Source organism: Heterodontus francisci, chromosome 6, assembly GCF_036365525.1.
Source record: "Heterodontus francisci isolate sHetFra1 chromosome 6, sHetFra1.hap1, whole genome shotgun sequence".
Taxonomy (NCBI): Eukaryota; Metazoa; Chordata; class Chondrichthyes; order Heterodontiformes; family Heterodontidae; genus Heterodontus; species Heterodontus francisci.
The window spans coordinates 90949016-90975511 of NC_090376.1; the positions used below are offsets into that span (position 1 = coordinate 90949016).

At 45.9% G+C, this 26496-nt stretch overlaps 1 protein-coding gene across 4 annotated transcripts in view; it reads right to left on the bottom strand.

Annotated features, from left to right (window-relative positions):
• zmp:0000001236 (mastermind-like protein 2) overlaps nt 1–26496 on the bottom strand; it is a 456887-nt gene that overhangs the window by 5046 nt on the left and 425345 nt on the right. For all 4 annotated transcript variants that reach the window (XR_010975223.1, XM_068034041.1, XM_068034043.1 and 1 more), the window contains exons 3-4: nt 10013–10219; nt 3592–3703 (exon numbers count right to left, since the gene is read on the bottom strand). Coding sequence is in view for 3 of the 4 variants with exons in the window: in XM_068034041.1 (XP_067890142.1) it covers nt 3592–3703; nt 10013–10219 (319 nt within the window). In the remaining variant the exon portion in view is untranslated. The remainder of the gene's footprint in view (nt 1–3591; nt 3704–10012; nt 10220–26496) is intronic.

Sequence of the window (26496 nt, forward strand, 5' to 3'; positions counted from 1 at the left end):
GCAGGAGAGGCTAAAAAAGGAAAGATTTTGCTTTCCATTGTCGCAGGAGCAGCAAGCAAGCTTAGGCCCATCCTGACCAGATTCCACCCTTCCCTAAAGCAAGACTCCAACAAATTGACTCTGGAATCCGATCCTGTCACCGAATTTGTGTTGGAGGACAGCCTCTGGGATACATAATTTTCTCTTACTTCCTGCCGACTACAGACCACACAGAGGCCAGGATTTTATCCAGGCGACTGGGGTCTTGACATCTGGAAAAAGGGCTGGCAAGAACCCCACGTCACCCTTTCTGTGGGAGGTCCGCTGAATCAATGCCAATTAAGCACTTAACTGGACAGCGGTGGGCCTTCTATGGATCAAGGACCCCAGAGACAGAAGTCCTGCCCTCTGACTACTGCCAGTTCTTTAACTGAGCAGCGTCACTGCAGAGGCAGTGACTGCTGCTGGTGGAGCACCCACCTGAGGTCTAGGAGTGGTACTGGACCCAGGCCACAGATAGGTCAGGGTGGGACGGGTCTTTCAGGGTGAGGGTCAGGGGGAAGGTGGGTGTAGTGGGGTCGGCAGCAAGGGCAGGGGTTATCTATCAGCAGGCCCCCCACTTCCCGATGCCGGGTCCCTTGTTCAGGCACCAAGTGCCTTTTAACTAGGGACCTCCCCCACAAACCCAGAGCCGGCAAGCAAGTTGCACGGTTTTTCTTGCCATGCTCCCCGTTTGGCGACAGGCTTCCCGCTGCAGGGCTAATTGCTTCAGCAGAGGCATGAGGCCCTTAAATGAGCATTAATTGCCCAATTAAGGGCCTCAATTGGCAGCGGGGCAGCATGACCACTCACAGGCCTTCCTGCCCCAGACAATTTCAGCAGAGGCAAAAAGGTGGTGGGGGATCCCCCCCCCCCACACCTCCACCTGCCACCATAGAATCACTGAAAGTTTATGGTGCAGAAATAGGCCATTTGGACCATCGCCTCTGCGCTGGCTGAAAAGAAAAGAGCCATCCAGCCTAATCCCACTTTCCAGCATTTGGTCCATAGCCGTGCAGATTACAGCTCTTCAGGTGCTCATCCTTTTAAATAAGATGAGGTTTTCTGCCTCTACTACCCTTTCAGGTAGTTCCAGACTCCCACAACAATCTGGGTGAAAAAGTTTTTCATCTCCTCTCTAATCCTTCTACCAATCACTTTAAATCTATGCCCCCTAGTCACTGACCCCTCTGCTAAGGTAAATAGGCCCTTACCATCTACTCTATCTAGGCCCCTCAAATTTTGTATATCTCAATCAAATCCCCTCTCAGCCTCCTCTGTTCCAAGGAGAACAACCCCAGCCTATCCAATCTTTTCTCATAGCTACAATTTTCCACTCCTGAGAATATCATCGTAAATCTCCTCTGTATCCTCTCTAGCGCAATTACATCCTTTCTGTAATGAGGTAATCAGAACTGCACACAGTACTCAAGTTGTGGCCTAACCAATGAGTCATACATTTTCACCATAACATCCCTACTCTTATATTCTATGCCTCGGCTAATAAAGGAAAGGATTCCATATGTCTTCTTAACCACCTTATCGACCTGTCCTGCCTTCAGGGAACTGTGGACATACGCTCCAAAGTCCCTCACTTCCTCTAAACTTCTCAGTATTGTGTATTCATTCGTCTTGTTTGATCTCCCCAAATGCCTCGCCTTACACTTCTCTGGGTTAAATTCCATTTGCCACTTTTCTGCCCACCTGACCAGTCCATTGATATCTTCCTGCAGTCTACAGCTATCCTCCTCACTATCAACCACATGGCCAATTTTTGTGTCATCTGCAAACTTCTTGATCATGCCCCCCACATTTACATCCAAATTGTTAATATATACCACAAAAAGCAGGGGACCTAGTACTGAGCCCTGTGGAGCACCACTGGAAACAGCCTTCCAGTCGCAAAAACACCCATCAACAATTACCCTTTTTATTTTTATTTCGAGATACAGCACTGAAACAGGCCCTTCGGCCCACCAAGTCTGTGCCGACCATCAACCACCCATTTATACTAATCCTACATTAATCCCATATTCCTACCACATCCCCAATTCTCCTACCACCTACCTATACTAGGGGAAATTTATAATGGCCAATTTACCTATCAACCTGCAAGTTAGGGCAGCACAGTGGCGCAGTGGTTAGCACCGCAGCCTCACAGCTCCAGGGACCCGGGTTCAATTCTGGGTACTGTCTGTGTGGAGTTTGCAAGTTCTCCCTGTGTCTGTGTGGGTTTCCTCCGGGTGCTCCGGTTTCCTCCCACTGCCGAAGACTTGCAGGTGATAGGTAAATTGGCTGTTATAAATTGCCCCTAGTGTAGGTAGGTGGTAGGGCATATAAGATTACTGTAGGGTTAGTATGGATGGATGGTTGTTGGTCGGCACAGACTCGGTGGGCCGTAGGGCCTGTTTCAGTGCTGTATCTCTAAAAAAAAAGTCTTTGGCTGTGGGAGGAAACCGGAACACCCGGCGAAATCCCACGCGGTCACAGGGAGAACTTGCAAACTCCGCACAGGCAGTACCCAGAATCGAACCCGGGTCGCTGGAGCTGTGAGGCTGCGGTGCTAACCACTGCGCTGCCCCTTTGTTTCCTGCCACTGAGCCAATTTTGTATCCATCTTGCTACATTCCCCTGGAGCTCATGGGCTTTTATTTTTTTTAACCAGTTTTCCATGTGGGACCTTGTCAAAAGCCTTGCTAAAATCCATGTAGACCACACCAACTGCACTACCCTCATCTGTCCTCCTTGTTCCTTCCTCAAAAAATTCAATCAAGTTAGTCAGACATGACCTTCCTTTTAACAAATCCAGGCTGACTATCCTTGATTAATCTGTGCCTTTCTAAGTGACAGTTTATCCTGTTTCTCAGAATTGATTCCAATAATTTGCCCACTACTGAGGTTAGACTGACTATCCTGTAATTATTCAGTCTGTCCCTCGCTCCCTTTCTAAACAAAGGTACAACTTTAGCAGATCTCCAATCCTCCGACACCACAACTGTATCCAGAGAGGATTGGAAAATAATGATCAGACCTTCTGCTATTTCCTCCCTGGCTTCTTTTATCATCCGGCCCTGGTGATTTATCCACTTACAAGAATGCTAATCCTGTTAATATTTCCTCCCTTCCTATGTTTATCCCACCTGATTACATGTTCTTCCTGCCACGGAGAGAGCAGAAGAGCAGCGAGTTCCATTTACAGCCCAAGTAGAGGCTTAAAAGATAATTTCTAACTTCCATCTTACACTTTTCCTTTCATTTAAAGGTAGGATAAGTGGAAAGGCCACGTTCTGTATCAAGTGCTCCCCCACCTGACATTGTGAAGTTTATACTTTAGTGTAAGAAAACCCTGCCATGGCCTTCATTTTTGTCTTCCATGTGGATGTACAACGTACACTATAGCCACTATGTGCAACTTGTAGTCTTAAACAAAGACCTATTATAATGTACTTTGCAGAAAAAATAATTAACACAAAATAACTTTATATTATGCTACTTTATTATTGCAATGTACAGAAAATAAATTTCAAAGTGCAATGCTAAGTTGCGTAATTTGCTGTCCTTTATTTTAATTACCTGGATATTGACTTGGCTGTGGGATTCCAACCAGATTTCGCCTCTGCTCTTTATAATCTGGAGGCGGCCTTGTCAAATGCCTGCTAAGTTGATCCTGTGTGTTCATTTTCTCCTGCAAAAAAAAATCAATAGTCAATCATTAAGCTTTTCAGAAAACAAGATGATTTTTTTTTCCTCTTTCCTCTCCTTCATAGAATCTCAGTAGACACACAACCTCACTGTTGAGAGGATGAGCTGGACATGTGCGTTCCAGGACTTCATCAATGCTGCCAGTTGCTAGGAGATTTGGGACAGCAGCCTGGATGACTGGACCACTGTGTGGGGAAGCAGCTGATTTCCATGTAGCATAACTGGAATCAGAAAGTCACTGGGCTGAACTTTATGATCCTGGCGCTGGGAGTGGCAGCAGTCCCGCTTGCGATGTGAACGGCTGCGCTTGCCGTATGATCCCCCCCAATCACGTGGCGAGGGTAGCAATGGAGAGGTCGCTCATGGTGTCACTTGATGTCCCCCCCATTCACACACACAAGCACCTTAGACACTCAGAATAGCGGCAATAGCTGCTGTAAACCCCACTTCCCCTCTGTTACTCTGGTTAGGCTACCGTCCCTTTTGCGGCACCAAGGACTCTTGCCTCGGTGGCACCAGCTTTTCAAAGTCGTAAAACTGAAGGGATGCGAGTGCCGCACGTCAATCACAAAATTGAGGAAACTTCGTTGGATCGCAGTGAATCAGATTCAAATTTAGTTAAAGCAGCATTTCAATCATTTGGATTACGGTGCTGTCATGTCGGGGCGTCAGTACCGCCACAGTACCTTCCGAACTCCAACAGAACTGGCGCACTGCAGGACGGCGCCGGGTATCATGGTGGATGGCTCTGCGGAGATTCTCCCCCCGCCACACCACCGAACCCACCTCTGACAAGAGAACAAAATACAGCCCACTATGTGGGGAATCCTAAGTGTGAACTATGTGTGAATCCATATTCTGGCATAGTGCACTGAAGCCTTGCTTAATATCAGATATTAGTTGCTCTGTGGAGAGAGATATGGAGGTAATAGGGTCGATTTTCCTCTCCCAGGATTTTCCCAGCGCATCTTTAACTCTGCTTTGACCTTGACCTTAATGCTTGAACTTCCTCACAGCAGGTGTGCACTGGAGACACGTAATGGCACATTACTGGGCAAAGACCTACAGGGAAGTTCAATGCTTCAGGAGCCTTAAAGGCAGCAACTGCATTAAAGAGCCCCAAGATAGAAACTTTCTTTGAAACTGGGATTTTGTAGGTGTGTGAGGTTTCTAGAAGCAGATGATATAATTTTAGCTGTTCTTGCATGTTTTAAATTGCTAGAACCTATTGTTGCCTTTGCTTTGTGTGCCTCTGTTCCTGAAATTGCTTTTAATATGCCTTGCCCTGTCAATGTGCTATTACTTCTCTGGAAATCTCAGAGGGCATCAGTAGTAAAAGCAAGAGTCAGGGTACACCATTTCTATGAAGTCATCCTGCGACAGGTGGTACACCAAAGGAGGGCTGTGCTGTTTTCTGCCACAAGGGCAAAAAGTTATCAAGATCAAAGAGTGTGGTAGGAGGTGAAACAAATGAACTCCAGCAACGCTGTACACGCACAGTGCAGCAGTGACAGAAAAAAGTTCCTTGACATCACTAGATGGGACAAGGGAGGCCAATGGTGGGCTATTCTTTTCAACATAGCATTGTCCTGTGTAGATCAAAACACTCTGAGCCCACAATCTGTATTGTTTGGTACAGGTCCTGAAATCAGTTGGTTTCACTCCTTTATTTTCCAATTCCTTGATCACAACTTCCTCCTCCAACACAAGTATGCCCACTAGTAAGCTAGCAAGGCATCTCTTCCATATAATACAGTTGTCTGTCTTATTAGTCTCCCTTATCACATTGTTATGCCAATGCATTTGGTTGAATAATAATTTTTTTTAATTCACTGACTGGAGATCTGAATTTTTGTTTTAAAAGACATTTTTAAAAAGACAAGCTGCCAGCAAAGTCATCCTTTCAGCTTAAGATGATTACCGAGCTTGCTGCACTGTATCCTATATTGCAAAGGACTGTGTTGAGGAAGACAAAATGTCTGCATTTCCCAGCAAGAACCAAGACACAGGACGTTTAAAGGAACTACCTGTTCTCTCAGCAAGAAGTGAAATACTGCTAACTGCTATGTTTGAATGACTGAGTGACTGTCAGGTGACAAACCGCTCCGCATCTGTGGTTTTAAGCTGGTGTTTTCTCTGCAGTAGAGGAGAAGCAACTGGACTCTGACATAAGCAGACCCTAAGTGGGGGTCCCTCTCTCTCTCAAGATTCCAGCTTGAATGTTTTCAAATCTTGCTTATTGACTGACCAAGGTGGATACAAAAATTGGCTCAGTGGCAGGAAACAAAGGGTAATTTTTGACGGCTGTTTTAGCGACTGGAGGGCTGTTTCCAATGGTGTTCTGCAGGGCTTAGTACTGGGTCCTCTGCTTTTTCTGGTGTATATTAACTTATTTGACGTAAATGTAGGGGGCATGATCAAGAAGTCTGTGGACAACACAAAAATTGGCCATGTGGTAGATAGTGAGGAGGATAGCTGTTGGCTGCAGGAAGATATTGATGGTCTGGTCAGATGGGCAGAAAAGTGGCAAATGGAATTCAACTTGGACAAGTGTGATGTGATGCATTTGGGGAGGTCAAACAAGGCAAAAGAAAGCACGATTAATGGGAAAATACCAAGAAGTGTAGAGGAAGTGAGGGACCTTGGAGTGAATGTCCACAGATCCCTGCAGGTAGCAGGACTGGTCGATAAGGTGGTTAAGAAGGCATATGGAATCCTCTCCTTTATTAGCCGAGGTATGGAATATAAGAGCAGGGAGATTATGGTGGAACTGTATAACTCATTGGTTAGGCCACAACTTGAGTACTGTGTGCTTAAGTTACAGAAAGGATGTAATTACACTAGAGAGGGTACAGAGGAGATTTATGAGGATGTTGCCAGGACTAAAAAATGCAGCTATGAGGGAAAATCGGATAGGCTGGGGTTGTTCTCCTTGGAACAGAGAAGGCTGAGGGCAGATCTGATTGAAATGTACAAAATTTTGAGGGGCGTGGATACAGTGGAGGTGAAGGGTCTATTCACCTTAGCAGGGAGGTCAGTGATGAGGGGCATAGATTTAAAGTGATTGGTAGAAAAATTAGAGGGGAGATGAGGAAAACCTTTTCACCCAGAATGTGGTGATGGTCTGGAACTCACTGCCTGAAAGAGTAGTTGAGGCAGAGACCCTCAACTCATTCAACAGGATATGCACCTCAAGTGCCGTAAGCTGCAGGGCTACAGACCAAATGCTGGAAGATGGGATTAGAATAGGTGGATCGTTTTTTAGCTGGCACAGACACGATGGGCCAAGTGGCCTCTTTCTGTGCCTTAAACTTTCTATGATTCTATGATGCACCAGATAGGTAGAGGCACCTTGGAAAAGGGGCTAAAGGGAAGCACGATGGTGATGAGCTTTAGCCACCAAGGCTGTTGGCAATCTAGTGCTGGTCTAAAAGTTTTAAATTAAATGAATAGGGAAAAAAGTATGGGTGTCAAGGATGGTAGCATGAGAATAGAGGGAGGGTGATCTCAACAATAACAACTTGCACCTTTAGTGTCGGAAAACATCACAAGGTCCTTCGCACGAGCATAACAATATTAGGAGGGGAAAGAGGTAAGCAGCATCTTAAAGATGGAGAGGCAGAAAGGGAATTCCAGAGCTTAGGGCCAAGACAACTGAAGACAGAGCTGCCAAAGGTGTAACAAAGGAAATGGGTGATGCATAGGAGGCCGCAGTGGAGGAATACAAGCTCTTGGAGGGCTGAAGGGCTGGAAGAGGTGACACAGATCATTTTGAATGCAGGAATCAGGATTTTAAAATCAAAGTGGTGGTGGACTGGAAGCGAATGTAGGTCAGCGAGCTCAGGGGTAATGGGTGAGCTTTTTATTCAAGGTGGGATGAAGTACTTATATGGTTGGCAGCAAGGAGGATTCTTCCTATATGACAAGGAAGCAGTTTTTGGTGCCTCATGAGCTCAGAGCCAGGCAAAATACTTCATTGGCCTTCAAGGGGGGCGGGGGGAGGGGGCTTGCAGTTTTTGTCCCAAAATAAAATTACTAAAGAATGGACAGGGGGTGCAGAAGGGAGTGGCACATTACCAGACACAACTTGCCCCGCTTTGTAGGAGACTAGGAGCATTCCACGACAAGTAGTGAGGCAGCAAAAATTATCTTTGATGTCAAAAGTCAAAGATAAAAACCCTATCTTGTCAATAGCATCCAGTCACTTCAGAAGAGATAATGCCTAAAAGACAGCTCAGGAAACAGTGGCACCTGGTGCACCTGGGAGTCCCCTGCCCTTGATTTGCATCCAATATTACTGGAGGGAACTTGGGTACACACCCAAGTGACATGTTTGGTGCCATTTGCATGTAATTTTAAATGCTGTGCCCTCTTGTGGTGCTCTCATGCACAACATCAGAAAAGCCATGGAAGAAGTTCAGAAGCTGCACTATTTAGGTACATAGCTGAGGCAAAGGATTGGCATTTGCTTTTCCTCTGTGTTGTGCCCATAGTTCAGGCATTATTTGGGAGGAGGGCAGAGAAAAATCTACCCTAACATTTCTGTATTATTGTAAGAAACTGGAGCAGTCAATCTAGGCTGACATTCCAGGGCAGTACTGAGGGAATGCTGCACCGTCAGAGGTGCAGTCTGTCGCTGAGACTTTAAACTGAGGCCCTGCATGCTCTCTCATGTCATACATAGATACAGCACCGAAACAGGCCCTTAGGCCCAACGAGTCCGTGCTGACCATCAAACACCCATTTATACTAATCCTACATTAATCCTATCTTCCCTCTCACATCCCCACCTTCCCTCAATTCTCCTACCACCTACCTACACTAGGGGCAATATTTTACAATGGCCAATTTACCTATCAACCCATAAGTCTTTGGCATGTGGGAGGAAACTGGAGCACCCGGAGGAAATCCACGCGGTCACAGGGAGAACTTGCAAACTCCGCACAGGCAGTGCCCAGAACTGAACCTGGGTCGCTGGAGCTGTGAGGCTGCGGTGCTAGCCACGTGGGCGTGAAAGATCCCATGGAGCTATTTTGAAGAACAGGGGCGGTTTTCCTGGTATTCTGTCCATTATTTATCCCTCAACCAAAACCACAAAGAATTATCTGGTCATTATCACATTGCTGTTTGTGGAAGCTTGCTATGCGCAAATTGGCTGCCCCATTTCCTACATTACAATAAAACTTCACTGGGCTCGCCTGAGGTTGTGAAAGGCACGATACAAAGGCAAGTCATTCTTTTTATCAGCACTTTTCCAGATTTCTGTTCCGTCCTGTGGACTCTGTGAAATGGTGAGAGTAATTTCTTAAGAGGTGAAACATGATCTGAACATCAGGCAAAAGGGAGTTCAATCTATGCTGTGTGCACTCAGTAACCGGCTCAGAGGTCACAGGCAGGCACTTATGGTAGGATGTTGGGCCCAGGGGTTTTCAGGCCCAATATCTTTGTTTGGCTACTTGAAATGTCTAAAACTGGTAAAGCAGCCAACAACTCACCGGAGAGCTTTATTATCTGGTGAGAAGACTTCAGTAAAGATAAGGTACATATCCAGAGGCAGAGGAAAAAATAGAATACAAGCAACCCTGCATCACTATCTAATGACTAGCTTAACCTCCCTTTTACACTATGTACAGTGTTCCTGGGGGAAAATGTGCTCAAATGAAAATCCACATCCTCTGTGCACTGCGCTCTCTCATTAACCTTTTTTTCTGTTGCTGCTGTTCTTAAATGAGACTGGAGACCTGTAACTCACATTGCTAAAAAGGGAATCCAGCTCTGCACATTCAGCTGTAACTGGAGGCCTGAGGGCAGTTCACGAAACCACCTGCTTTGTGTCCACGGGCAACCTTTGGGCCTCATGATTTTCTGCCGCTTCCTGCCTGGTGGAGACAGTAGGAAGAGGAGCCGGAAGTCAGCATGTTGCATTTAAATGAGATCAGGAGTTAAGATTGCCTGGGCCTCATTCCTGGAGCAGCGTGATAGTTCAATTCATCTCATTACCAATGCCCAAACCCACCTCCCCCCAACCAAGACTTAAAAGTCAGGGCCCATATATCTGCCACCAATGGCGGTTCCTTAAAGCAAAACAAATCTGAGAATAGCACAGGCTGGAGAAACACTGTTTGGTTGCTCGCTCAAAATTGGACAAGAGGCAGGAGGAAGCAACTTAAAAATGGATAGGAGGTTGGGTCCTAAATTGCTTAGACATTGTACTTTGTGTTTCAATGTAAAAAGAAATAAGAACTTTATTCATAAAATACATGTTAGTAAAGTAATCAGAAAAATACGGTACCGGGTCTGCCAGGATTTGTTGACGAAACAGCAACTGTTTCTGATGCTCTATCATCTGCCTCTGCATGACCTGTTTCTTCTCCATCAACTGCTGCTTTAACACAGCCTGATGTGAGTTGTTAATGTAGCTGTTGCCAGGGTTTGGGTTTGGACAGGTATTTGGAGTTTGGCTCGGGCCTGGACCTGGCCCCACTAGAGAGTTCTGATCCTGAGAAAGGAAAGAAAAAACAAGTTATTTCTTAGGCTTAACTTCATAAAGGGAAAAATGTATCATAAGGAATATGGCATGAGATCCGGAAAAATCATTTATAGATAATTCAGAATTGTTTCACAAGATTTCATTTATTCTGTTTACATCTTTGGAAGCTCCTTTTTAAAGAAGTCTAATCGCTGGTTTTTCCAAGCAATTGCAATTCATAGAGAAACCAAGTAACCTTTTCAAAGACCTGCATCAATGCACTCTGTAACCATCAACTGTGACAGCTGAAGTCAAGAAGTTACTGTGTGGTGGAATCCTACACACAAACCTGTGTCAGATAACTCAGTGGAAACAATGCATTCTGATGCACTGCATTTAAAGATTTCCATAACTACAGAAACCTAAATTATTCTGCAATAATCACCAAGGATATTTTAGTTAGGCTCCCATCATTATGAGAAACAAAAAACTTCTTTTGGGCCTCCTTATCTCGAGAGACAATGGATACGCGCCTGGAGGTGGTCAGTGGTTTGTGAAGCAGCGCCTGGAGTGGCTATAAAGGCCAATTCTGGAGTGACAGGCTCTTCCACAGGTGCTGCAGAGAAATTTGTTTGTTGGGGCTGTTGCACAGTTGGCTCTCCCCTTGCGCCTCTGTCTTTTTTCCTGCCAACTACTAAGTCTCTTCGACTCGCCACAATTTAGCCCTGTCTTTATGGCTGCCCGCCAGCTCTGGCGAATGCTGGCAACTGACTCCCACGACTTGTGATCAATGTCACACGATTTCATGTCGCGTTTGCAGACGTCTTTATAACGGAGACATGGACGGCCGGTGGGTCTGATACCAGTGGCGAGCTCGCTGTACAATGTGTCTTTGGGGATCCTGCCATCTTCCATGCGGCTCACATGGCCAAGCCATCTCAAGCGCCGCTGACTCAGTAGTGTGTATAAGCTGGGGATGTTGGCCGCTTCAAGGACTTCTGTGTTGGAGATATAGTCCTGCCACCTGATGCCAAGTATTCTCCGAAGGCAGCGAAGATGGAATGAATTGAGACGTCGCTCTTGGCTGGCATACGTTGTCCAGGCCTCGCTGCCGTAGAGCAAGGTACTGAGGACACAGGCCTGATACACTCGGACTTTTGTGTTCCGTGTCAGTGCGCCATTTTCCCACACTCTCTTGGCCAGTCTGAACATAGCAGTGGAAGCCTTACCCATGCGCTTGTTGATTTCTGCATCTAGAGACAGGTTACTGGTGATAGTTGAGCCTAGGTAGGTGAACTCTTGAACCACTTCCAGAGCGTGGTCGCCAATATTGATGGATGGAGCATTTCTGACATCCTGCCCCATGATGTTCGTTTTCTTGAGGCTGATGGTTAGGCCAAATTCATTGCAGGCAGACGCAAACCTGTCGATGAGACTCTGCAGGCATTCTTCAGTGTGAGATGTTAAAGCAGCATCGTCAGCAAAGAGGAGTTCTCTGATGAGGACTTTCCGTACTTTGGACTTCGCTCTTAGACGGGCAAGGTTGAACAACCTGCCCCCTGATCTTGTGTGGAGGAAAATTCCTTCTTCAGAGGATTTGAACGCATGTGAAAGCAGCAGGGAGAAGAAAATCCCAAAAAGTGTGGGTGCGAGAACACAGCCCTGTTTCACACCACTCAGGATAGGAAAGGGCTCTGATGAGGAGCCACCATGTTGAATTGTGCCTTTCATATTGTCATGGAATGAGGTGATGATACTTAGTAGCTTTGGTGGACATCCGATCTTTTCTAGTAGTCTGAAGAGACCACGTCTGCTGACGAGGTCAAAGGCTTTGGTGAGATCAATGAAAGCAATGTAGAGGGGCATCTGTTGTTCACGGCATTTCTCCTGTATCTGACGAAGGGAGAACAGCATGTCAATAGTCGATCTCTCTGCACGAAAGCCACACTGTGCCTCAGGGTAGACGCGCTCGGCCAGCTTCTGGAGCCTGTTCAGAGCGACTCGAGCAACGACTTTCCCCACTATGCTGAGCAGGGAGATTCCACGGTAGTTGTTGCAGTCACCGCGGTCACCTTTGTTTTTATAGAGGGTGATGATGTTGGCATCGCGCATGTCCTGGGGTACTGCTCCCTCGTCCCAGCACAGGCATAGCAGTTCATGTAGTGCTGAGAGTATAGCAGGCTTGGCACTCTTGATTATTTCAGGGGTAATGCTGTCCTTCCCAGGGGCTTTTCCGCTGGCTAGGGAATCAATGGCATCACTGAGTTCCGATTTGGTTGGCTGTATGTCCAGCTCATCCATGACTGGTAGAGGCTGGGCTGCATTGAGGGCAGTCTCAGTGACAGCATTCTCCCTGGAGTACAGTTCTAGGTAGTGCTCAACCCAGCGGTCCATCTGTTTGCGTTGGTCAGTGATTATGTCCCCCGATTTAGATTTGAGGGGGGTGATCTTCTTGATGGTTGGCCCAAGAGCTCTCTTCATGCCATCATACATTCCTCTGATGTTTCCGGTGTCTGAGGCCAGCTGAATATGACTGCATAGGTGTTGCCAGTAGTCGTTTGCGCAACGCCTAGCTGTTCTTTGTGCAGTACTTCTGGCTGCTTTAAGTGCTGCGGATGTTAAATCGCTGGGGGCTTTCTTGTAGTTCAAAAGTGCAATGCGCTTAGCGGCTATGACAGGTTCCAGCTCTTCATTATGAGATTGAAACCAGTCTGCATTTCTCTTCGCACTTTTGCCGTAGGTGGTCAAAGCTGACTCATAGATGGCGTCTCTGATGTGGGCCCACTTGGTCTCAGCATCCCCTGTGGGAGTGTTTTGAAGGGCTGTTACAAGTGAATTTAGAAATTTTTGTAACAGCTGTGGGTGAGAAATTCTGCTCGTGTTGATGCGCGGGTGGCCCTTCTGCTTGGAATGATGCAACTTCTTTGGTCTGAGTCTAACCTTGCTGCACACCAGGGAGTGGTCGGTGTCGCAGTCCGCACTGTGGAAGCTGCGTGTGATTTGAACACTGTTTAAGGCGGCTCGCCTTGTGACAATGAGGTCTAGCTGGTGCCAACGACGTGATCTTGGGTGCCTCCATGAAACCTGGTGACAGGGTTTAGTGTGAAAGAACGAGTTGGTGATGCAGAGGTTATGATAGGTACACAACTCAAGCAGTCTCTGCCCGTTCTCATTCATCCTTCCAACGCCATAGCGCCCAAGGCAGGAGGGCCATGAGTCATGGTCGGCCCCAACCCTGGCATTAAAGTCCCCCAGCAGGAATAGGTGTTCGGTGTTGGGGATGCTGCTAATGATGTTATGGAGTTGTTCATAGAACTGGTCTTTAGCTTCAGGTGCGGAACAGAGTGTTGGAGCATAGATGCTGAGTAGGTGTACTGGACCAGAGGTGGTGAGCAGTCGGATGGACAGTATGCGTTCCGAGCCATTTGAGGGAGGCTCTATCATGCTGAGCAAGGAGTTTCTGATGGCGAAGCCCACTCCATGCTGTCTTGGTTCTACAGGATCCCTGCCCTGCCAGAAGAAGGTGTAGTCTTGCTCTGCTAGAGAGCCACTCGCGGGGAGGCGAGTCTCCTGAAGTGCTGCAATGTCTACATTGAGTCTATTGAGCTCGTTGTTAATGATGGCGGTCTTCCGAGAATCGTTGATTTGTGTAAGGTCTTCCGACAGGCCAGGACACATAGTTCTGACGTTCCAGCTTGCAAAGCGAAGGGCTGGTACCTTCTTTCCTTTTTTCATGTTGTTTGGTGCGGTGTATCAGTCCACCTTTCGGGCAATGACCCTGAGCTCCAAGCACCCATTGAAGCAGGCAGACTGTGGCGGGACAGAACCTTATTGACCGGGGGCTGCCCGGTTTGAGGCGGGCGGTAGCTGTCCAGTGAGGTGCAATGACCTCTCCCACCGACAAAGGCAACCCGTGGCGCCCAGTTTCTACGCCAATTTATCTGGACTTATAACCCGTAACTGCTGCCTTCCGTGTTGTTTCAGTCACTGTGAGGCAACTATGGAGTGACCTCTCCATGGCGCATGCCTGGGCAAATTTATGGAGGTTGAGAGTTGCCCAGTCGTCAAAACCCCCCTCTCGGCCTTTCTGGTGGGGTCCAAAGGAGTGCAGGACACGACGTTTGGCACCAGTATGGCTGCAGGAACTGCCGGAAACATGCCAAAGGTGACACATGACCGCCTACGGGGTTCCGCTCCGGATTTTCTGTTAGGGTTTACTCCCTTAGCCTTGGTCTCTCCCGAGACGCCCACAAGGCAGTGGGGTTGTTGGGGCCCCTACACAGGTGTAGGATGGTGCCGGTGGGAGGAGGGGATGCAAGGGGGAGGGGTAGAGGGAGGGGGTGGGGTGCAGGGGAAGGGGGTGCGGGGTGAAGATGGTGCGAGGGGGGGCGGGCTGGGACGGGGTTGTGAGGGGGTGAGCTGAGAGGGTGGAGCAGGGAAGGGGACGGGGGTGGGGGGGGGGTGGAAGGGGGGTAAAGGGGGGGGGAGGGGGGGTGGAATCTGGTGCAGGTAATAAGCCATTTCCTCAGTGCCCACCATCGACGTCCGGAAAGCTCATCCACGTCCTTCGGGAGGTGAAGCATCATTTGGCAGACTTAGAGGTGATTACATTTGTTAAGGGTTTTTTTTTTGCAGTGGTTTAAATAAAGGCATGCAGCATTGCCGACAGTGCGCTGCAGATGCTCTCCGAGCCATCTCCCGCGGGCGCTTTGAAGTTGCGGCCGGGGGGTCCGTTCGTGGATGTTTTGGGTGTTCGGGGCACCTTTTCACAGGACTTCTCTCGGGTCCCGCAGCTCCTTCTTCACCTCAATGGACTTACCGCATGCCGTGGCTGCAGACACTCTGGACTGTGAAGACAGCAGGATCGGAGATTAAAGTATCGGCAGCTGTTCTCGTCAGTTTCATCCGGATCAATTTCATTGAGAAAACAAAGAGCAGGTGTGGCTGGGGGAGGGCAGTGGGCCCAGGTAACATACACTAAACTAACTGTTAACTTTTAGATAGGGCTAAAATGAACTGATTTAAAGAGCCAGGGGAATTTAAACAGTTTAAGAGGGCAGATTGGGGGAGAAAACGTTAGGGATGGGAGCAGATGGCCATGGATAGAGTTGAACAACAAGGGAGCTTCCTCGGGAGCTTCCAGCCCAGGAGCCATCTTGAAACATGTACATACAGTACAATAAAAAGGTTATTCTGTTACATGGAACAAAAGATTTAAGATCAGTTCCAAAATCATTGTGGTCACTCATTGTTACAGTTGCCAATGACCAAATGATCAAGCTCTTGTCAGAATGTAGACCCTGAAATACATTTCCTTTAATGCAGCAGATATGCAATAGAATTCCAATTTAAACCAAAAGCTCTCATTTAGACCTTTAATATCAGACTGCTGCCAACCAAACTTAGAGAAACAAAAAACACTGCTCGAGCAAAGTAAAAGATGCACAGCATCACAAATTGGAGGGAAGCAGATTCATATTCTATCACTTTCCATGTAGCAAGATCCAATTCTTTGGCTGAATTTTCTTAGGAGGCAGCAGGCAGATATTGAGTCAATCAAGATCAGCCCGGTACATCCAGAGACCTCAACATTTGAAAATTCCTCATAATCACATAAGAAGCAAGCAGCTCTACTAATAGATCTATGAAGCTGCAAGTTCTTTGAAGATTTGGCCCTACGTTTTGATAGTGCTCTAGCTGACACTGTACACGAGCATTTTACAATACTCCTATATTATGTGGGCAATGCTTTCAGTCCAATGTAGCATGGGGATATGGAGCACCAGAAAGAGCCTCCACTAATTTTTCAGTTTACACATGTGGATAGAAAATAATGGCAACCCAGTGTTGTGATTCTCTTTCTTGACACAAACATACCAATCACACAGACAAGACTGTTGAATCTAAAAGGTGGGTTCCTATATATACTTATATACAGCAATACTAGGAGAATAGGGTAACACATCTCATCTCTGTAGCTGCTTCCAACAACTGCCTAGAGATCACATGGGTCTGTACATCATATCTTGTCTGGTGATGGACAGCTGTTTTAGATATGCCCCTTAAAGTGATACCACAATACCCAGGAATGACACAAGGTGGGGAGAGCATATAATCAGGTGGGATTTTGGCGGGGGGGGGAGAAACCCTGTCACCTTCCCGTCTCCGTCGAAATTCAGTCCGGAACGGGAAGGCCGGACATCGGTCATCCCGCCCCACCACCAACTGAGGCCCTTATATGGGTAATGAATGCCCAATTGAAGGCTTCATCCCATTGCTGCTGCAATTAAATGAGCAATGGGTGGGCATGTCGCCGCACGGGAAGCAAAGCAGGAAAAACCATGCGGGCTGCTTGCTGGCTCCGGGGGGGCCTCTTGTTAAAAGGCACTTAGTGCCTGAACGAGGGAACATGGCATCAAGAAGGGGGTGGCCTCTGAGTGCCACCCCCCTGCCCTTGTTGCCAGCCTCCCCTCCCCCGTGACCCCCACCCCGCGAGACCCCTCCGGCACTGACCTACCCGTGGCCTGGGTCCAGCGTCGCTCCTGGGCATCAGGTGGGTGCTCCACCGGCAGCAGCCACTACCTCTGCGGTGGCGCTGCTCAGTCAAAGAGCTGCTGTCCCCTGATTGGCCACCAGCTCTCAGAGAGCGGGACTTCCGTCTCCAGGGTCCTTGATCCCATACAAGGCCCCCCGCTGTCCAGTTAAATGCCTAATTGGCACTTGATTCAGCGAGTCTCCCACAGAAGGGGTGATATGGGGTTCTCGGTGGCGCTTTTGCCAGAGGTCGAGACCCCCGTTGCCTGGATGAAATTCCGTTCAAGTAATCTAAACGCTGGGTAAAATGATGTCCAAAAGCACAGGAACAGTTTATAATTATCTAAACCCCCAAAATGGGATTACTGCTGGAAATCATTCCCAAGATTGGATTTTTAAAAATATTTATGTATACTGTGCAATATTTCTGTCTTGCTCTGTTTTTGGAGGTGGCAGTTTTCATGGCACATATCAATGAGCTGGATGCTCGGTAGAGGTAGTTAGTGACCCCATCCTCATTGAGGGTTAATTGATTTTGATATAGGTACTGCCTATTTGCCAAGTGATAGTCTGTATTATAAAACAACACATAATTTAATTATTATAGGCTCCTCAATGGTCTGTTAAAAAAATAGTGATTTCAGATGTGCTGAAACAGGCATTGGGTCCCTCGCATATCCTAATGAGGAGCAATGTTCCCTTTAAGCTGCGTGGCTGCATGGCCATGTGACAAATCGAAAGTTCCCATGTAAGCCGCACACAAATCGGCCCTTTAAGTTATCATGCGCTCATACGTGGTTGCGCAAAAAATTTTTAAAGGGCCCACACACTTTCAAAAATCGGCCGCATACTGCAAAAAAAAATTAGAGGGTACGTTGATTAGGAGCCTAACACCTGTTTTAGATTGCCTTCTGAAAAATTGGACTTCCCTCAATGGAACAGTGTTGGGATTTACTTGGCCTCAGAAACGTCCACTATCAAAAAGGTAAATTAAATTTTTTTTTAAATGTATGTGGAGCCAGAGGATGCTCCTCCCTGCTGCATTTGGAGTGGGGTTGGTGGGGAAGGAGGATGAGGACTAATATAAGGGAGCAATAGCGCCATATTTCCTGATGTAACTGAGTAAACCTCTTAAGTGTAGAAAGTAACCTCTCAGTAAAAGTACTGTGAACAAACCCTATCCCACAAGCAAGTAAGAAAGCAGCTGTGAATAATGAGTATTTATTGCAATATTTCCCAGAGTTTGATTCAGCTCCCTCAATTGCCACTGTGTTCTTGCCTTGTTTTCACTAGCGACTTTCAGGAAGCTAGGGAAACCCGTGGATGTACTGTTAAATTTGAAAGCATGTTGAAATCCACCTCTAAGTGAGCAACCCGCAACCCCCAGTGGGGTTGCACACAAGCAGTCTAATGTGTTCGAGTTAAACCCGGAAGGCGGCGGGTTGGAGCCAACTTCCCAACATGCTCGCACTTTTGCCAGTTTCAAACCCTCAACCACAGCCAAACCTACAGGTTCCTCCACATTAAGATTGCCCGATAGGAACAAGAGTAGGCCATTCAGCCCCTCTAGTTTGTTCCACCATCATAATTGATCTGTTCCTCAACTCTATTTAACCACATTTGCTCCATATATCTTGAAACCCTTACATATTTATCAATCTCAAACTTGAAAGTGCTAATTTAACCCAAGATCCACAGAATCTTTTGAGAGAGTTGCAGAGTTTCAATACCCTTTGTGCAAAAAAGTGCTTCCAGATTTCACTTTTAAATAGCCTTTCTCCAATTTTAAGATGATGCCCCTTTATCTCGATCTCCCACCAGAGGAAATAATTTCTCTGTATTTACTCATCAAATCCCTTTATCATTTTAAACACCGAGGTGAGATTACCCATCTATCTTCTAAACTCAAGGCAATACAAACCAAGTTCATGCAACCTCACAACTTAATCTTTTAAACCCTGGAAAATTCTAGTGAATCTGTTCTGCACTCCCTCCAAAGCCAAAGGGCTGAATTTTGCTGCAGGCATCGGGAGACTGACGTCGGGACCAAATGGAGGTCCTGAACCCACACTTGCCAGCAGCGAGACTGGTGGAGCAAGCTTTCCAAGTTCACCATCCTATTATGGATGACGGGTGGGCTCCCAATGCTGCCAACCCAGTCAGAGGGCTGGCAGCTCGAGAGTCTCAGCAGCCCCACCAAGAGAAGTGGGTGCTGCTGAGGCAGGTTGGGGACCATGAGGGCACCTTAACATGGAGGTATCCTCACTGGCCTACACATCAATCATAAAATAACTGGTATCTAGACTGATAGGTGAATCGGGTTAGAGGGGAAACCCCTCTGCTAGATCAGTCTTGGCCATGATCGCAGCCTTTCATTAATGCAACCCCCTCTTTGCGGCATGGAGCCTACGGCTCCGATGGCCCCGAGCTGCTGCAGAGAGGCTGCCTCCATTGAGCTGGTGGCCTCTGCACACAGCGGGTGCCACTCCACCACCGGCAAAATCTCCCCTAATTGGGGCCAATGTTAATTGGCTACCCGCCTCCATGGAGCAGGCAGCCGATCTACTTCCCAGCCCTCTCCTGGGAAGGTTCGCTGGTGGCGGGAATGTATCGGGGAGCCGTCCCGATGCGGCTCCTCTCATTTTTATGGCCGTGCCCCCACCTCCAAACCCGCCACCCCGGGAATCGGGAAAATTCAGCCCAATATATCTTTCCTGAGGTTTGATGCTTAAAACTGATCACAGTCTCTAGATGGGGTCTGACCAAAGCTTTGTACAACTGATGCATCACTCTCTCCCTTTTGTATTCCAAACCCCTTGAGATAAAGGACAAGACTCCATGAGCCTTTTTATTTTCTGTACTCGTTCACTAGTTTTATGGATAGGTGATTTGTGTTTTTGTGTGACTAGTGTTTTACTTGCCAAATAAACAGACAGTGACAGGTTTTCTTGTAGGTTTAAGAAAGAACACACAGACATACAAACTAGGAGCAGGAGGAGGCCACCCGGCCCCTCGAGCCTGCTCCACCATTCAATAAGATCATGGCTGATCTGATTATAGCCTCAACTCCACATTCCCGCCTAATTGTAACCTCAACTCCACAATCCCCCAATAACCTTTCACCCCTTTGCTTATCAAGAATCTATCTACCTCTGCCTTAAAAATATTCAAAGACTCTGCTTCCACTGCCTTTTGAGGAGGAGACTCAAAGACTCACGACCCTCAGAGAAAAATTTTCTTTTCTTCTCTGTCTTAAATGGGTGACCCCTTATTTTTAAACAGTGACCCCCTAGTTCTAAATTCTCCCACAAAAGGAAACATCCTTTCCACATCCACCCTGTCAAGACACCTCAGAATCTGATTTGTTTCAGTCAAGTCACCCGTTACCCTTCGAGGGGATATGAGGATAGTGTAGGAAAAAGGCACTGAGGTGGATGATCAGCCATGATCATATTGAATGGCGGGCAGGCTTGATGGGCTGAATAGCCTACTGCTGCTCAAATGTTCCAATGTTCTAAACTCCAGCGGATACAAGCCTAACCTGTCCAATCTTTCCTCATTAGACAATCTGCCCATTCCAGGTAATAGACAAGTAAACCTTCTCTGAACTGCTTCCAATGCATTTAAATCCTTCCTTAAATAAGGAGACCAATACTGTACACAGTACTCCAGATGTGGTCTTACCAATGCCCTATATAGCTGAAGCATAACCTCCTTACTTTTGTATTTAATTCTCCTTGCAATAAGTGATAACATTCTATTAGCTTTCCTAATTACTTGCTGAACCTGCATACTAACCTTTTGCAATTCATGCACTAGGACACCCAGATCCCTCTGCATCTCAGAGCTCTGCAATCTCTCACCATGTAGATAATATGCTTCTTTTTTATTCTTCCTGCCAAAATGGACAATTTCACATTTTCCCACATTATATTTCATTTGCCAGATCTTTGCCCACTCACTTAACCTATCTATATCCCTTTGTAGCCTCCTTATGTCCTCTTCAAAAGTTACTTCCCTACCAATCTTTGTGTCATCAGTAAATTTAACATACCTTTAGTCCCTTCATCCAAGTCATTTTTTAAAATTCATTCATGGGATGTGGGCGACGCTGGCCAGGCCAGCATTTATTGCCCATCCCTAATTGCCCTTGAGAAGGTGGTGGTGAGCTGCCTTCTTGAACCGCTGCAGTCCATGTGGGGTAGGTACACCCACAGGAAGGGAGCTCCAGGATTTTGATCCAGCGACAGTGAAGGAACGGCGATATAGTTCCAAGTCAGGATGGTGTGTGACTTGGAGGGGAACTTGCAGTTGGTGGTGTTCCCATGCATTTGCTGACCTTGTCCTTCTAGTTGGTAGAGGTCGTGGGTTTGGAAGGTGCTGTCTAAGGAGCTTTGGTGCTTTGCTGCAGTGCATCTTGTTGATGGTACACACTGCTGCCACTGTGCGTCGGTGGTGGAGGGAGTGAATGTTGTAGATGGGGTGCCAATCAAGCGGGATGCTTTGTCCTGGATGGTGTCGAGCTTCTTGAGTATTGTTGGAGCTGCACCCATCCAGGCAAGTGGAGAGTATTCCATCACACTCCTGACTTGTGCCTTGTAGATGGTGGACAGGCATTGGGCTCCTTGATACCATACTCGGTCAAATGCTGCCTTGATGTCAAGGGCAGTCACTCTCACCTCACGAGTTCAGCTCTTTTGTCCACGTTTGAACCAAGGCTGTAATAAGGTCAGGAGCTGAGTGGCCCTGGCGGAACCCAAACTGAGCGTCACTGAGCAGGTTATTGCTAAGCAAGTGCCGCTTGATGGCACTGTCGATGACACCTTCCATCACTTTACTGATGATTGAGAGTAGGCTGATGGGGCGGTAATTGGCCAGGTTGGACTTGTCCAGCTTTTTGTGTACAGGACATACATGAGCAATTTTCCACGTTGCAGGGTAGATGCCAGTGTTGTAGCTGTACTGGAACAGCTTGGCTAGGGGCGTGGCAAGTTCTGGAGCACAGGTCTTCAGTACTATTGCCGGAATATTGTCATGGCCCATAGTCTTTGCAGTATCCAGTGCCTTCAGTCGTTTCTTGATATCACGTGGAGTGAATCGAATTGGCTGAAGTCTGGCATTTGTGATGCTGGGGACTTCAGGAGGAGGCCGAGATGGATCATCAACGCCACACTTCTGGCTGAAGATTGTTGCAAATGCCTCAGCCTTATCTTTCGCACTGATGTGCTGGGCCCCCCCATCATTGAGGATGGGGATATTTGTGGAGCCACCTCCTTCAGTTAGTTAATTAATATAAATTGTAAAAAGTTGAGGCCCCAGCACTGATCTCTGAGGCACACCACTCCTTACATCTTGACAACCAGAACATGACCCAATTATGCCTGCTCTCTGTTTCCCGTTAGTGAGCCAATCTTATATCCATGCCAAATTGTTACCCCCAACAACACGAGCTTCTATTTTCCGCAATAACCTTTGATGAGGCACCTTATCAAATTCCTTCTGGAAATCTAAGTACTGTACATCCACCGGCTCCCCTTTATCCACAGCACATAGTACTTCTTCAAAGAACTCCAATAAATTGGTTAAACATGGTTTCCCTTTCAAAAAAGTGTTGACTCTGCCTGATCACCTTGAATTTTTCTAAGTGTCCTGCTATAGAATGTCTTTAATAATAGCTTCTAACATTTTCCCTCTGACAGATGTTAAGTCAACTGGCCTGTAGCTTCCTGCTTTCTGCCTCCCTCCCATTTTGAATAAAGGAATTACTTTGGCTATTTTCCAATCTAATGGAACCTTCCCCAAATCTAGGGAATTTTGGCAAATCAAAACCAACGCATCAACTATCTCTCTAGCCACTTCTTTTAAGACCCTAGGATGATGTCCATCAGGACCCGAGGACTTGTCAGCCCGCAGCTCCTACAATTTGCTCTGGACCATTTCCCTAGTGCTTGTTAATTATTATTATTTATTAAACAATATTCGTTCCCTGAAATGTTTGCAACACCACTCACGCACACATTCACTCTCGCATGCACTCTCAAGAGAAGAAAGATAGAAGGTAAAGAGTCAGAGTTCAAGGTATAAAAGGCTGTTGTCTCAGGAAAACCTATGGGATCCTCTTAGAAGGTGGATTTTACAGTTGCAGGCCTGGTTGCTGGTTATCTTGTAATTGCTGGGTCGTTGCAGCCTTCTGGCAGTCCACTTTGGGTTGAAGACTGTGCTGATGGCTTAGTTCAGTTCCCACAGGTAGAAGAGTAGTTTTTACAAAGGCACTCTCTTATCTCTACTGTAGCTAACTTCCAACTTGTCCCAGCAGGGTTCAGCTGTGTTGGCTGGACTGATTTCTTTCTGTCTCTCGGTCTTGCCGGAGCTCAAGATGGTTTTAGATGTTTTCTGTGTGGCTGAGGAGAAACCCGAGTAATCTTGATGTCTGCGCTCTGTACTGGCAAGACCCCTTTGTTCCTCAAAACAATTACCTTTTAAGGTGAACTTACAAGTGTTAGTTTTGCCCATGTGACTTTAGGTTTCAGTTCTTGCTGGGCTGCACAATGGCCTTTTGATGGCCCCATTTTGAAGATGTGAGGACTGTTCACACTCCATTGTAGCGAAGGTTAGTTGGAGATGAAATCTGGGGATGCCTTTGTCTTAGTTTGTTTGAGTAGAGCTCACATCCATGTGTGATTATCTGTCTTATTTCCATGCAGACGGGGTTGACTGGTTTTCAGTCTTAGAAGACAATGGATGTGGATTACAGTGCAGGAGGTGGTATGAGTCATGTGACTTGTCCTCCATTTTGTTGACAGTCAATATACCAAATTTTTTAAATTGTTCTAATTTTTACAACTTTTCAGTTTGTTGATGTATTTTCATCGTGAGCATGATGTTAGTATTGAGTAATTTGTGTACATGGGCAACTAAACCCACAGCTCCTAATCTCTCACCATGAGTAAAATATTCCTATTTGTCTTTCCTGGATCTAAAGTGGATGACATGACACTTCCCTCACACTGAAATCCATCTGCCATTGTTTAGCCTGCTCACCTAGTCTGTTTGTGCCCCTTTGTTACTTCCTGCTCAAATCTACACAACTTCCTGTGCATACTAATTTAGTGTCATCTGACAACTTGAATGTACAACTGTCTACTCCTTCACCTAAGGTTTTAATATATGGTGAAAATCCCCAATACAGATCCCTGGGGAAAACCATCTGTTACATCCTGCTTTTCAGAGTATGTTTCCTTTATCCCTACTCTCTGTCTCCTACCTCACAACCAATTACTAACCATGTCACATGGTTATCTCCAATTCCGTGCACTTTCATCTTTGCTAATAACCTCTTTTGCGGAATGTGATCATATAAATGCTTTCTGGATGTCTATTTGACAACATCCATAGAAACTCCCCCTATCTACTATAACTGGATGGTGAAGAAGTGTTTTCTTTGACTGGTTGCTGGGAAGTCCGAGCTAGTTCATATAAATGGACAGTAGTAGTGTTTTTTGATTATTTCCTAAAAAAATTGAAACAATCAGAAAAGCATGACAGATTTTTGTGATGGATACATTTATGCAAAACTTTTAATTCAAAGAATATTCAGTAGATACTATAAGGGTAATTTTACAAATTTGCACTCCTGGCAAGAGTTTACCACTAATGTATAGAAAATCCTGCTGGCCTCCTTGCCCAAATTCCCAATATGTGCTTCCAGCAGCAAAGCTCTACACCAGGACTGCTGTTTGTAAGATTTACCCTCCAATGCACACCTGTATCAGCAATGTCTTCAAGTTCAATATTGCAGTTATTTTGCACAGATTTTCACTTGGTTTTAAAAATAACCTTACCACAGCTTTGTAGGTTTCAGAGGCAGGATGTTTTTATGTTTAACTATTCAAGTCATGGTCAATCTATGGTCAAATTAAATCCTTCTAAATTCCCTTTTAAGTTTTTGGAACAACATTAATGTATGTCTTCAGAACAGACCTTACTTCAGATCTACCTTTTTGTCAGGATTATAAATAATACTTAGGTATAAACCCAAGTTGTGCTCTTCCTAATTTAATGCCTGCAAACATAGTAATAAATGCTTGAATGGCCTGGTCAATGACAATGGTGCTGCACAAAAAACCCTAAAGTACTCCCGTTTTTGAAAATTCCCAACTAAAAAAACTGTAACAGATGTAATGCAACCCACCAGCTCTTTTCTAAACAAGGCAGAACCATTTGAAATTCAATGTTAATTGCTCCATTGTTCTGGAAAAAAAGGGCCTACTTCTTGAAGTCAATTATAAACCAGCAGCTGAAGTTCCTAATGTTTCCGAGAACGCCGAGCCTGTCTGTACAGTTCCAAAATCTATTAGCCTGAGTGGTCAATGTCCTAACAGTTTTGTCTAATAATTGTATATTCTGCAACAAATAAGAGGCAGTTTTCATTCTCATTTTGCTCCTCTGGTAAATTTAAATTGATGATCCTGCTGTGTTTTTATTCATATTACTTCAGCATTTTAGCCATTTCATATTCTCATGAGATTCATTTTTTAAGAACACCCACATCCAGCTGCCTTCAGATTTTTATTATTCTGTTGGAGATAGTCACCATTAAAGGGTATGTGTTTTTATTCTAATTCCTGTAAATGAATTAACACTGAAGGATTATGTACGGAGCAACTAAACATGCAGGAGGTTACATATCACTGAACTAGTTTAAAAAAGAAAAGAAAAATCACTTGTCTATTTATTTTAGGAATCATTTTCTATGACATAACATGTAGAGGGTGGGAGTTGTGAAAATGACAGGAATGGGGAGGGAGGGAACCTGGGAGAATTGTGAGTCAGAGCAAGTGGGTCTGCATGAGGATGAACAAAAGATGAAAATGCTCACTTTACTTCAAAAAACAGCATAGGTGGATAGGGGGCGTGCTTGCCTTGTTGATGATTTGGCTCAGTTTCAGAGTCTATTTTTGTACTTCTTTAAGGGACTATACTAGAAATTAAAACAATTAAAGTTGCCATAAATGAATGATAAAAAGAAAATAATCCAGGTTGAAAGGGGATGAATAACTAGATTTCTTTGTTCACTTCTACGTTGAGATAATAAATGTGTGTACCTGCAGGTGTGCAAGAGGGAGTAGTGGAGATGAGAGAGAGAGAAAGAGAGAGAGAGTGAGTTAGAGAGTGACAAAGACAGTATTACACAAAAGCAAAACATAGAAAATCCCCCAAAAAATGGTTCTGGGTATATAGATGAGTGCCAGGAACCTGACTAGTGGCATTTGATTTCCAGCACCACTCTCGGCAAAGTTGAGCATGGCACCAACACTCAATAGCTGTTTACTACTGGAGCTTATTACTGAAGGTTGGCTTTTGTTGAAGAGTAGTAAATACATCATAATGAAGAATGCAGAAATTATCCAGCCAAAGGCAAGATCTCATTCTTCTGCAGCAGTGTGAGCAGGACCTCGAAAATGGAGCCTGCTGAAGCTAAGTCTTTGTCTTTCCTCCACAGCAGACCTTCAGGTCCTGAGGGTGGTAGCCAGATATGCTAATGATTCAACCTCCCATTCCCACCACAAAGTTGTGCCGGGGCTGGGCTTGCCTTCAGAAGGCACCTGGACTGTACTAATGGAAGCAATGCACACTTCTTAGTCTTACCATAGTCTCTGATAATTAACAGCATAGTCCTGGCTAGATTTTTATTTTACATTTGATCATTTGAGCCATCTGGCCTTAATTGATTAATACATGGAATTTTCAAATCCCCAAAGGTGTCTTAAGTA